Consider the following 13,759-nt stretch of genomic DNA (forward strand, 5'->3'; position numbering starts at 1 on the left):
CACTGAGTGACCACGTGAATCAATACCAAGGAGTACATACAGCCACACATAGCAATATTATTTCAGAAGGGCAATTCAGTTACAAAGCCCCATGTGCAGAAAGGGGTTCTGTCACTTCATGATTATTATAGGAAGATCACAAAACTACACTCAAAACTGTTCAATTATTTTGTTTGTAACTCAAACTTAAGTATGTGAACAGACCCTCAACCATATCGTAGACTGCCTGCACTTTGCAGCAAGGACACCAAAAGCTCCCCTTTCAGTAAGGAAAAAAAAAAAAAATGTGCTTTCCTTTTTTTTTTTCAAGCCCAGAAGGCTTTTTGAAATTAATCACAGAAACACTGAATAATGTCCTCACAGAATTACTCCAGAAAAGTAGACCATCACATCACCAATTTACTTGCGCACCTCACAGCTACCCTCTAATCCGCTGAAGCATATCTTTATGTACTGAAGCTACCCTATGAAAGGTAGCTATGCCATAGTGGTGGGTTCAAAGATTAATATCAACCTCCTGGGATGCTTTTATGTGCATTGAAACAGTACATAACGTTTTTTTCTTTTTCCTTCTGCCTCCCCTGAAATGCACGTCACCATAGTTGGTCCTGAGAAATGGAGCTTAGCAACTGAATGCCACACTCACTCAGCCATCCCCCCACAGCTCCCAAACCAACTCACTGCATCACTCAACGTCTGACCTGGTGAGGCAAAACCCGTTCACCATGTCCTTGCATCAAATTTCCCGTTTAAATCCACCTTACATCGTGAGTGAACTGACTGACTCCATCACCTCAGCTTCCACACATACCATGACAACTCTGGTTATGCCCATCAGAGCTATTGCAACTCCGTAACACCAGACTTGGTGTTTTGTTAACCCATCTGTGCCAAAACTTCAGGAATTGGAAAAAATTGAAATGTTGATATAAAATGTTTATTTCACTTCGATATTCAGAATCACCCTTCTATTTGCAGAATTTTTCTCAGCACTGACTTCTGAGCAGTTAACAATGTAGGATACTAGGCCAATTCATTACTCATTGCATGTGGTAAAGCTTCAAATATCTGACATCGACTTTAATGTCACATTTCTTATCAGGGACGGTGGCTTATGACAAAGTGTAAAAATTATTGGAGAATCACAATGTAGTTGATGGGTTCAAAAATGGTGTCCGGAGAAGACTGGCAGATCTGGTTTATGGTTTATAGAGGTTCAACGTCCCAAATCGACTCAGGCCATGAGGGACGCTGTAGTGGAGGGCTCCGGAAATTTTGACCACACTGGCGGACCTTTCTCAATGTACATAATGCACAAAACTGAACGCACACAACACAACCATTGCATAGGAAAAGTTTAGACCCTCTTGAACCTAGGCCAGCAAGCACAAGTTTTTACATAATAAACTTTTAGAGTTACTGCACAAGAAAAAAGGCGCGAGCACAAGTTTTTACCCAGTAAGTTACTGCACAAGAAAAAAGGCACGGTACGTATAACATGCTAAGCATATATAGGTTAAATAGATTTTTCCTCTCTCTCAGACAGTAATTCTTGCACTCTCAGGACGGGAATGAGTTAACTGCCATGTTCGCACGTGGCATCACCTCACCTGCCAACCAGGGGATTGGTCTTGGAGACGGCCGTCTTCCTGGGGCCATCTGGCTGAATGCGCAGGTATCGGCAGCCACGTATGATGTTCTCCACAGCTGCCTGCAGGTGGCTGTGAAGGAGGTTCCACTCAATGCCATTCAGGTGCTCCAGGCAACGCCTGAACTCCCCACAGCACCTGCCGATCTGAAAAGAGGAGTCCACGACGTGGACGGAGGAAGACGCTAAAGGCCTCAGAATATTGAAATTGAACTTTATTCCGTCGAGGCGGAAAGGGACTCGAACAAAAGTGAAAACATATCACTTGACGTGGTTCGAGCCCCCATTTAGAAGGCATACAGCAGTTGCACATTTACATGTATGTATAGCAGCATAGTCACGAGAACATACACACATAGAAAGTGAGTCAAGACCTTCTTGTCTGAAAAGAAAAAAATCGCATTTTACACAACAATAAGATATCCCCATCACATCAAGACCAGCATAATACACCTGAGAAAAGAAAAACATCATTATACAATTATAGCGAGCATAACCATCACTCTTGTTGCGTAAAAAATTCTTCACAGTTTGGGTGCTAACACTTTGGATATTAATATCGTGTTTATGGAGATAATTTAACAACGTTGGAAGTGAATATTCGAGCATTTAACGGCTGATGGTTGTGCGTATGAATGGAATTTTCCAAATTTCAGGTGACCGCGATGTATATCTACCTTCTCTTAAACTTAGATTTGATATGGTTTGAATGAGGACCTCATTGTTTTGGACATCCTGTTTATATCTTTTGGCTAAAATATAAGAGTAGAGCCGATGCACAGAAAGTACTTTGAATTGCGTAAACAGGCTTCTAGTGTGATATGAAGCTAAACATTTTAGGTAGAAATCTGCCTGGCTTAAGTAAAACACATCATGCACCAGGAGGAACTCTAACCAACCTTCTAAAAAAAAATTGACAGACATTCACGATAGTCGGTAATGCGAAACTTGAGCACAGCTCTTCATACGCCACCTTCCAGGTGGCATTTCGCTTTGCTACTTGGACAATCGGTTACGCCGACAACGCCAACGATTACGATGTGGAATGCAGGAACGGGCACCTAAGAGCTGCGCTCTAAGAAAAAAAAAAAAAAAACAGTCCCCACGTTTCAAGGCCAGTTCAGAACCTTTTCAGAGATGACTGGAATGGCTTGCGGTGGTCAGTTTTAAGCGCAATGCTTCAGTGCGTCAGTTGGTCACATGGCTGAGGCTCTGCCATGTGAGCTGGAGCACGTTTAGAAGTTGGCCAACTTCTAAAAGTTCCAAAGGACCCAGAAAATGAATTAATGCGGATTAGTTGGGAATAGTGGATGGATTAAGGCCCACAGCGAGGATAGTAGGAATTAGTGGGTGGATTAGGGGGGAATAATGGGTCTGGTTAGTGTAATCCCATACGCTATTTCAATGGAAGATACTTAAACATTTAATTCCTTAGATTTTCAAATTTGGCTGTGCTGATGATGTCACGACCCTCTCGACCAATCAGGGAACTTCATTACGAAGAAACCCGGTGGTTTCTGCTAGATGACAACTTAAAACTATTGCATTAAAAGAAAAGAAAGACTGAAAACACGTCAATCAGCATCCAAAAGCAGTACACAGCTGCATTCAGATGGCTGATGAATGCATGGCTGATAGTAGCTGTCACCGCAAGCTGGTGGCGAAAATCAGAAAACGAAACTATGCGACCAGGCTATTTATGGCATAGTGACAGTGACAGGAGCCTGCTGATCATCATTACACCTGCCGTTGCAGCACACAAGTCACAGGTGCGCGAGTTACAATGCACCTTGCAATAGGCAGCATTTTTACGCCATGGCTTGCCCTATCACTGACACCCTGGGGTTGGCCCCCTATTGGAAGCCCCAAGAAAAATTCCGCAAGTGGATTTTCTCGCACATCATAGTTGACTATGATAGGGTGAGTGACATAGGTGTGGGCATCTAGTATGAAACACAATATGGAAGAATCAAACAGAACTATGAGCTCCATTGTGCATTGTGATTGTTCGAAGCAGGTGGTCGGCCAGCTTGTTCCCAGCACATGTGAAATGCTGAAAGTTTCAATGGCAAAATTTCGCATGAGGTCCAAGCCTAGCAGTGTCCGAATGTGAACGGACCACGTGATAAATGATGAAGAAAAAAGTGAAGAGGACGCCTTCGTACTGTTTTCCTGACACTTTAAACTTGATCTTCGGACAAAACTTGCCCAGATGTTTTGATTTTGCCTTGGTTGTATTCCCGAAAATCTGGGTGGCACTCGAATTGCTGGCGAATATACAAAAATTTTCTAAATCAGTGTCTCAAATCGATATGAACCAAGTAACAAACATATTCAATTCGTATTCAAAATTTTGTATATTTGCACACCGCTACTCAAATTACTGCATCTTGAGAAGGAAACAAGAACCAGGACGACCGTGCTTCCTTCTCAAGAACAATAATGTACAACTTGTCCAACTCTCCATCTTGCTCCAAATTACTTCACTGCAATACCAGAAATGGAAGCGAAGCAACAGTGGCGACATCTGTTTCCAAGGGCGAAAGCAAGACGAATGTTGCATACACCATCATCATCATCCTGACTACGCCCCACTGCAGGGCAAAGGCCTCTCCCATGTCTCTCCAATTAACCCTGTCCTTCGCCAGTTGCGGCCACCATATTCCCGCAAATTTCTTAATCTCATCCGCCCACCTAACTTTCTGCCGCCCCTGCTACGCTTGCCTTCTCTTGGAATCCACTCCGTTACACAACCTTGACCAGCGGTCATCTTGCCTTCACATTACATGCCCTGCCCAAGCCCATTTCTTCCTCTTGATTTCGACTAGGATGTCATTAACCCGCGTTTGTTCCCTCACCCACTCTGGCCGCTTCTGATCTCTTAACGTTACACCTATCATTTTTCTTTCCATGGCTCGCTGCGTTGTCCTCAACTTAAGTTGAACCCTCTTTGTTAGCCTCCACGTTTCTGCCTCATACGTGAATATCGGTAAGATAAAATTGGTTTGTTCATAGAAGGCTGCGGCCAGGTATTACACCAGGGTGGACGAATCCTCTATCTGGATAGCAGGCATTCTCTATCCAGTAACATCAAATTCGCTGTTTTCCTACATCCAGTGATAACGAGACTTCCATGCACTTGCACAGGCACAACAAAAAAATGGCTGAGGCTTAGCTTAGGTTGAGCCTAGTCAGATGCGAAGCATATTGTCGCCGAGTTGCATATCGAGCACGCCGCTTGGCTAGACGTTCTTCACGCTCTTCATCAGTCTCTGTAGCACGCCGCAACTTTTGCTTCTCATTCCAACGAGCAGCCCTGTCTCCAGGAGGCATCTCTATCCCGTGTGCGCCTAGCAGAGGCAGGCGCACCCCCTTGTATACCGCCGCTCCAGCATCACGTGTTCACTACAGCGCACCTAGCGGCAGAAGCAGGAAACACACTGGTCGCGACGCCTCGCGCGACGGCGCGAGCTGGGGCCCCGTTTCTCATCTGCTGTGACGTCACGCACCACGTGGTCATCCTTGGTCACGACGCCTCGCGCGACGGCGCGAGTTGGGCCCCCGTTTTTCATCTGCTGTGACGTCACGCATCACGTGGTATGACATGGAGGTCACGAAAGGTCAATGGTAACGACACCGCCGCGCTCGAGGAGCTGGGTTGGGCTATTTTAGTATGCTTCGCATAAAAACCCAGTGTGGTGCAGAGACTGCAATGCAGGCACAAGTACCTGGTCGGGGGCGTCGGGACTGCTGGGCTCCCAGTTACGGTTGAAAATCTGCAAGGCCTTATCCATGTCCACCGTGGCGCCATTCCGCCGATACTCCGGGTGGTGCAGTATTTTCAGATTACCCTCGTCAGGCATGGGGCCTGTATTAGGGTGGCCGATGTCTGGAAAGCAAGTTGGGCCCAGAGCAGGGCAGCAAAGAGATGAAAGTGAAGCCAAGTGCGACCCATCACACGCACAACCCACGTATACCCCACACAACTCACGCAGAGCATATTGCCGTCCCGGTTAGCTCAGTTGGTAGAGCGACTTCTCCGGTGAAGCGGTGGTCCCGGGTTCGAACCCCGGACCAGGACGAATTTTTCGTTAACTACAAAGTTTCTGAGAAAGCTGTATAGCTTTCCTTTGTAGCCGTATGGATGCACTCGGGTGGATGCCAATGAGTAATTACTCCCTTATTAGAGTATATTAAAGCCTAGGTCAGCAAGACAGATTCAAAAAACGTGAATGCAGTTAAAAAGGTGTGAGGAGGTACCGTCAGCATTCATAGTTCGTATTGTGTGGTTGCTTTCTCTTATCCCGCATGTGAACAGGCAAGTGCGCATGCTTCAAAGGTTCGGCTATGCTGCCATGTGAGATATTCAGGAATATTGTACATAAAAATCCTTCCACCCATTGTTCAGACATTCACAGAACCAAAATATCACATAATCCAGGCAGACAGAGTTTTGTTACAATGCAGGCAAAATAAAATCTCCACTCCTTTCTAAGCGTTCAAATCTTAAGTCGCCTCTTTTCCCACTTATCATCAGTAACCAGAACTCTGGTAACTATCTGTCCCTGATGTTTCCCTCAGAAGCAAGATGGTGAAATCATAATGAAGAAGGTATTGTGGAAACACTAGCACGGGGAGGACATTTTGCCTGGTAAGACACTAAGTACCACTCCACTGCACACATACCATAAAAACCACCATAATAAGCACAACTGAATACAATGTAGGACGTAACTAATGACAACAAAGGAAATAAATTTCCATCTGTCCACAGTATTGTGATCAGAACCATCATCTTGATACGAATATACGCTTATGTAGATTTATCGCTTTTGCTATCTTCTTAAATAGTATTGCTTTATCGCTTCGCAAGAAGTCCCGCAACAGTATCACAGGGGGATCTATAAATTCCACTCAGAGTTTAAAACTTGGCATTTTCATGCGGCGCAGTACCACCTCAATTTTAGATCCTATAATCTACTCCTCCTCCCAACCAAAAACAAACAAACAAACAAACAAACAAACAAACAAACAAACAAAATACTTGGCACATAATTAATGGGAATTCACAATAGCGAAACATGAGGGTAGTGAACTGCTAAAGCAACAGAAAGTGCAGAACAGTGTGCTCACCTAAAACCCTTTCTCTGAACGTGTCCACCAGGCCGTCAACATTGATGGTGAAGAATTCATGCAGCTCTAGCAGCGGGAGCCAGTTCAGGTTGATAACACGCCTCAGTGCCTGAAACCAAGCCAAGGCGAATATGACTGGTAGCACCACGCACATTTCTGTGCAATAAACAAATAAGCTCAGATGAAACTATTCCAAAATTGTACATCACCTAAAATGAACTGAAAAATTAGAGTACAATCTTGACTGCAGAGTGGTCGATCCAAGTCTCCACGTTTTTCGAAGCATTGGTGAGAAAAGCTTCTCGTACACACTACTGCCTCATAAATCCACCATATCAGATATCATGAGATAGCAAGTGATGACCTCACAACACCACTGGAAGAAGCTATCGGGTGCTACTAAGCACAACCAGGGAAATTAGCACAAAAGGATAGGGAACTGAAAGGCTTGTGATGACGCACTTATTAAGAAAGCCAAGAGTCACTGAAACCAAGGAAAGCATAGAGAATGTTTCCATTTCTTTTAATTATAAAAGTTATTTTATCTAAATTTAAAAACTAAAGTAAAAATATTAGCAAACATGAAAACGTTCCCTATGCTTTCCTCAGTTTCAGTGACTGCTGGCTTCCTTTATACAACCATGGAAACAGACAGTGTTTCATCTTGTAAAATCGAAAGCTTTACACATGCAAAATCATGCGCACCTATTATAACGACCTCATTCTACATGGCCCATCAGTAGCATGTTGCCATTTCTAGTAACTTCGGCCAAAAACATCTTCCATCTAAGCAAGTATTCAGTTACTTTTCTCCACAAAACAATACACTAACAGAACTGACTGTCGAAAATACAAAACCACACCAAAAAGCAAAAAGTCAGTTTGAACAAACCAAAGTTCACGGTCATGGGAGTTCATTGCAGTAATAATTCCCTATGCTTCTCTTGGTTTCAATGACTGCTGGTTCATACCTGTTACTATGCAGCCCGCAAACTCGCATCTAACTATAATCCATTTCATACATAGCAGGCAACACTGCCAAAGCTAGCGCACCAGTTAGCGCAGGCTAAGTCCGTGCACAAAAAGCAGTTTGCCATACAACCAAAGTGAACACAAACATATTTCGTAGCGACAAATCTTAAAGGTGCACTGAAGAGGATTCTGAACTTGTCTTTTTGCCACGGGAACTCGATCTACCCGTTCCGAGCATTCTTAGAAACAGTGACTTATTGCCCTGTGTGGCCGATTTCCCCAATTAAATCAATTTAACGTCCGGCTCCCACCTTTTTTTTTTTAATTCTGCCTCGTACGGTGGGCGGAGTCGACCAACGCGTGGAGCACCTTTCACCCAGTCCCGTGGCGGCTTGCCGCTCTGCCACCGGCGGAGTAATACGTAGTAGTCCGTAGTAGCAAATAGTCCGCGCGTATTTTTATTTCTGCGGGCTTATTTTGCGGCTATATTATCTGTGAATGAAACTATTTATTCATGGAAACCTAAAAAACAAAATAAAGCGAAAGCAAAGCCTCCACGGGACTGGGTGAAAGGCGCTCCACGCGTTGGTCGACTCCGCCCACCGTACGAGGCAGAAGTAAAAAAAAAAAGGCGGGAGCCGGACGTTAATTCGATTTAATTGGGGAAATCGGCCACACAGGGCAATAAGTCACTGTTTCTAAGAAAGCTTGGAACGTGTAGATCGAGTTCCCGCGGCAAAAAGACAAGTTCAGAATCCTCTTCAGTGCACCTTTAAGTGCTGTGACTGGCACCTCCTAGACATTGTTTTACTTTTTGCCACATTTTCATCCTGCGACTCGTCGAAATTTCAAGAAGCAAAAAGTACATGTGGCGGTATGACACGCGGTTGGTAGGGCGAATCGCTTCTACTAAAACCGCGCCCAAAAGTAGTTCACTCTCTGTGAAAATTATGGCCAGAGAGCCCGAACACTGAGCGCCTCAAAGCTTTGACCGTGATTTTCAATGCTACCATATCTTTTTATACCGCTCTTTGTATTCGTCCAAACAATGACCGGAGTTTTTCGAGAAGAATGGATGATATGTGGCGGAGTAATACAGTTTCGCGGACGCACTACTTCAGCAACCTCCGCACCTTTGCCTGCTATGTATGAAATGGAGTATAGAAGTGCCACAAAACAGAAAAACCAATAATTTCCAACGTCTCGCACAATGCAGGCTGCAGATATACAGTCAGGCCCACTTATAACAATACTGGTTATAACAATATATCGGATATAACAATGGTCAGTTGTGGCACCATCAGCTTTACCATGTGTTCTATGGTAAAATAAACTGCTTATAGCAATGCTGTCAAGGCACATTATTGGTTATAACAATTAAATCTGGTAATTGAGTGCCAACCATTATAGAAAAAAACAAGGAAATGATACAACCACACCAGCAAAACCATGCTTATAACACACAAGCGCGTGCATGTGGGGCCGACCAATGGACCAAGCCGACGCAGCGTCGCCACGAAAGCAAAAGAACCCGTGAATGCGTTCCCCTGAGGAAAAGGCCCATGCTCCCATGAAAGAAAGTAGGGAGAGTGGTAGGGAACCTTGGTGGAGCAGTCCATTATTAACATTTCTGAGGGGTGCGCCGCTTGCAGAAAAAAAATGCGCAGACGCGTTTTTCCTTGTTTTTACACTCTGAGCTAAGGCTGGCACCAGCAGAGCATACGTTGTCCCATCTTCCCCTGGTCTTCGCTTACTTCCCTACGGTCCGCACTTCACAAATTTCACGTGTCCCAGGGGCAGGCGTCATCACGTCAGGCAAGCTGCTGCATTGGCCACGCGCGCGTGCAGCCAGCGTGGTTTTTCTCCTGCCAGCTGTCACCGCACCCTTAGTCCTGCCTGCTTCTTGAATTTTCTGTAAGAATCACTTCCGGAAAGCAGGCTTGATTCCTGTGATGTGGAGGTGCGCGAAGCTCCCACTGGTGCAGCGATGGCGGTGCTTTGGTCATCAGTGAACGGTGAACATTTTCCCAGTCCCCTGAAGTTCGAATTAACGAGCTTTTACAGGCATTAAAACAATCAAACCCCTCCGGGTATTTACTGTCAACAAATGCTCTGAAGTTTGTCATCTTTTTTTTTTTTTGGCACAGCCCTGTTATAACAATTATTGGTTATAACAATTGTATTTCCATGGCACTTGAATATTGTTATAAGTGGGCTTGACTGTATTCAGGTAGCAGAACAAAGAGCTTGCTATTATGCTACAATGAATGTATCTTTAGAAGTTGTGGTGCCAAGCATACTTCAGCATCGCAAAGTTAGCAACAGTGCCAGTGTCACAGTAAAGAGGCTCACATACGTCAAGGTGCTCCTCGAGCGTGATGGCTGGCGGGATGCCCTCCGACTCCCACTTGCCCGCGGCGATCTCGAGGGTCAGGTTGTGAATGGCGACATCGAGCAGGAAGGCTGGCTTCAGGTGTGGAGTGTTCACCAGGTTGTACGTGCACTCGGGGTGCTCCCTGATCCAGGGCGTCTCGTTGGCCGTGTGGTTGAGGACCACGTCCGTCAACGACAGAATCTGCACCACGATGCAGCAAGGTCACCACACTCACCAAACACACGTCAAAGGAGCCAGTGCTAGTGCTGTAAACTGTGTGACGAGCTGAACGTGGGGTGTGTTTAACACTGGACTGCGATCTCTTGTACTAATTTGCCACACTGCATCACTGTCATACGGTGAAGTGAACCTAACTTAAATGTACCTGCATCCCTAAGCTGGTGTTTCACACGCTTTAATGCCGAAGAAGTTGAGGAGAACATCATCATCACCATCATCAGCCTGACTACGCCCACTGCAGGGCAAAGGCCTCTCCCATGTCTCTCCAATTAACCTGTCCTTCGCCAGTTGCGGCCACTGTATCCCCGCAAACTTCCTAATCTCATCCGCCCACCTAACTTTCTTCCACCCCCTGCTACGCTTGCCTTCTCTTGGAATCCGCTGCGTTACCCTTAAGGACCAGCGGTTATCTTGCCTTCACATTACAGGCGCTGCCCAAGCCCACTTCTTCCTCTTGATTTCGACTAGGATATCATTAACCCGCGTTTGTTCTCTAGCTAAATTTTAATGAGTCATCATCATCATCCTGACTACACCCACTGCGGGGCAAAGGCCTCTCCCATGTCTCTCCAATTAACCCTGTCCTTTGCCAGCTGTGGCCACCCTGTCCACGCAAACTTCTTAACCTCTTCCATCCACCTAACTTTCTGCCGTCTTTGCGACGCTTGCTTTCTCTTGGAATCCACCACTCCATTACCCTTAAGGCCCAGTGGTTATCTATTTATAACGTACTGGTAACAGGGTTACACCTTATGATAAGGCACTGGCCAATTTCTAAGAACCATCCAGTAAAGCTTCAATGCTAAGCAGGTTGTGCTTACCAACGCCTAGCAAGCGGTGTAATGCCAGCTCACCGGCAGGTGGCGTGTCGCTGAAAGCAGCATGTCACTAGCATAAGTGCAATGTATTCTTGCTTGTAGGCTACAGATACACTTACCTATATATCGAATTATCGATATATCGAACTATTCTATGATCCCCTTCGAGTTTGATATCTCCGGGTTCGAGACTATGACACAATTTCCTTTTCTCCCCGCTGAAGACGGCTTCAGCGAAGCCGTGCACAACGACACTCGCCTTCCACTCGTCGCACATCATGGTGACCAGCTCCTGCATGTCCTTCATGCTGTACGTTTTGTCCGGCTTGTTGAACATGGGGTTCAGCTTGCGGTGGTCGCGGATGCAGTAGGACGACAGCGAGTCGCCCAGTTCTTGGATGGGCGTGAAGTGGACAAAGTTGTAGCCGCTCTCGCGGCTCACTTCCAGCGTCTGCTTCCAGCTGTCGAAGGGTCCCAGGCACTTGGTGAGCACCGTCTGGCACTGGATGCAGTCCAGCGACAGCACCTCCTGGTCCTTGCCCCGCCGCAGCACAGGGTCGACCAGGAAGTAGCCCGAGCCCGCGTGTTCTTTCCTGCGAGGGTCAGGCCATACCTTTGAAGATTGGCTATTGGTTTGGTTTACGGGTGCTTAACGTCCCAAAGCGACTCAGGCTATGAGGGCACCGTAGTGAAGGACTCCGGATAATTTTGGTTTATGGGGGTTTAATGCCCCAAAGCGACTCAGGCTATGACGGACACCGTAGTGAAGGGCTCCGGATAATTACGGTTTATGGGGGTTTAACGTCCCAAAGTGACTCAGGCTATGAGGGACACTGTAGTGAAGGGCTCCGGATAGTTTTGGTTTATGGGGGTTTAATGCCCCAAAGCGACTCAAGCTATGAGGGACACCGTAGTGAAGGGCTCCGGATAATTACGGTTTATGGGGGTTTAACGTCCCAAAGTGACTCAGGCTATGAGGGACACTGTAGTGAAGGGCTCCGGATAATTACGGTTTATGGGGGTTTAACGTCCCAAAGTGACTAAGGCTATGAGGGACACTGTAGTGAAGGGCTCCAGATAATTTTGGTTTATGGGGGTTTAACGTCCCAAAGCGGCTCAGGCTATGAGGGACATCGTAGTGAAGGGCTCCGGATAATTACGGTTTAGGGGGGTTTAACGTCCCAAAGTGACTCAGGCTATGAGGGACACTGTAGTGAAGGGCTCCGGATAATTTTGGCTTATGGGGGTTTAATGTCCCAAAGTGACTCAGGCTATGAGGGACACCGTAGTGAATGGCTCCGGATAATTTTGGTTTATGGGGGTTTAATGCCCCAAAGCGACTCAGGCTATGAGGGACACCGTAGTGAAGGGCTCCGGATAATTACGGTTTATGGGGGTTTAACGTCCCAAAGTGACTCAGGCTATGAGGGACACCGTAGTGAAGGGCTCTGGATAATTTTGGCTTATGGGGGTTTAATGTCCCAAAGTGACTCAGGCTATGAGGGATGCCGTAGTGAAGGGCTCCGGACCTCTAGAATTTTGCCTCCATCGAAATTCGACCACCGCGCCGGGATCGAACACGCATCTTTCGGGTCAGCAGCCGAGCGCCCTAACCACTAAGCCACCGTGGCGGCGGACACCTTTGAAGAGGCCAACAACTGACGAGAATGTGCTGCAATGGTATGGTGGAAATAAAAGCTTCTTGCATCATATTAAATGAATCGGGCCTTCTAATAACGACGAAATGAGGGTACATTTGTACATGCGTCATGAAGATACTGCCAAATACCCATACAGAATACGCAGTGTGTGCAAAATTGGGCACTAAAATAAAGTGTCGAAATGTGCAAAATAGTCCATAGAACCAAATGCAAACTGAACACAAAAAGTTTTTTTGGGATGGACGTCCCAGCATTGTACCGCTGCTCAAGTACGGCTGTAGTCAGTACAAATTTTTTTTTTTTTTTGCGTGTTTTATAACACACTGAAACCCTGAAATCAGTGTTGAGCTGAAGATACTGGAAGGTTTTGACAGAAACTGCATTACTCAGCATCTGGGTGGATGGGAATCTTTTCTTTGTGAAATTGGCATGCTTCCCAATGAAATCTGAAAATTTTACCATTTTTCTCAATTTGGACAATAAGTCGCATCTGAAGAGGATGGAAATTTTTATCTGACTCGGGAAACCACACGAAGAAAGCTGAACCGACATTCTGCTGTGGAACATCGATGTTATTGGTGCATCCCTCCATGTGACCACATCTATGTAAAATATGATAGATGTGTGTGCGTGTGCGTGCATGCGTGCATGCTTGTGTTTTGCTACACCAGCGGTGTTCTTACTTTCAAAAGCATTCATTATATATTACTATAATTTTACTTTTTCTTAATCATGTCTTTCAATGTGAAAACTGACGCTTCCTTCACATGCACTGATGAGTTGAAGTGCTTTGAGTCTTCACGACTAGATGGTAGCAAGTGTTTTGAATTTGTTGGCTGCGGTGGTAACTACAGTTCACTAAAACTGTTGTCATCCCACACATACCATATGTCAAGGCTCGAACTTTCAAAGT

At 45.8% G+C, this 13,759-nt stretch overlaps 1 protein-coding gene across 2 annotated transcripts in view; it reads right to left on the reverse strand.

Annotated features, from left to right (window-relative positions):
• The window catches only part of LOC149366137 (glycogen debranching enzyme), a 48,816-nt gene that overhangs the window by 31,344 nt on the left and 3,713 nt on the right, over positions 1–13,759 (reverse strand). For both annotated transcript variants that reach the window (XM_089549081.1, XM_089549075.1), the window contains exons 4-8: positions 11,445–11,778; positions 10,110–10,328; positions 6,782–6,890; positions 5,377–5,537; positions 1,611–1,795 (exon numbers count right to left, since the gene is read on the reverse strand). In XM_089549081.1, the coding sequence (XP_089405207.1) occupies positions 1,611–1,795; positions 5,377–5,537; positions 6,782–6,890; positions 10,110–10,328; positions 11,445–11,778 (1,008 nt within the window). The remainder of the gene's footprint in view (positions 1–1,610; positions 1,796–5,376; positions 5,538–6,781; positions 6,891–10,109; positions 10,329–11,444; positions 11,779–13,759) is intronic.

This window comes from Amblyomma mixtum, chromosome 1 (genome assembly GCF_055824585.1).
Source record: "Amblyomma mixtum isolate Tamu chromosome 1, ASM5582458v1, whole genome shotgun sequence".
NCBI classification, from domain to species: domain Eukaryota; kingdom Metazoa; phylum Arthropoda; class Arachnida; order Ixodida; family Ixodidae; genus Amblyomma; species Amblyomma mixtum.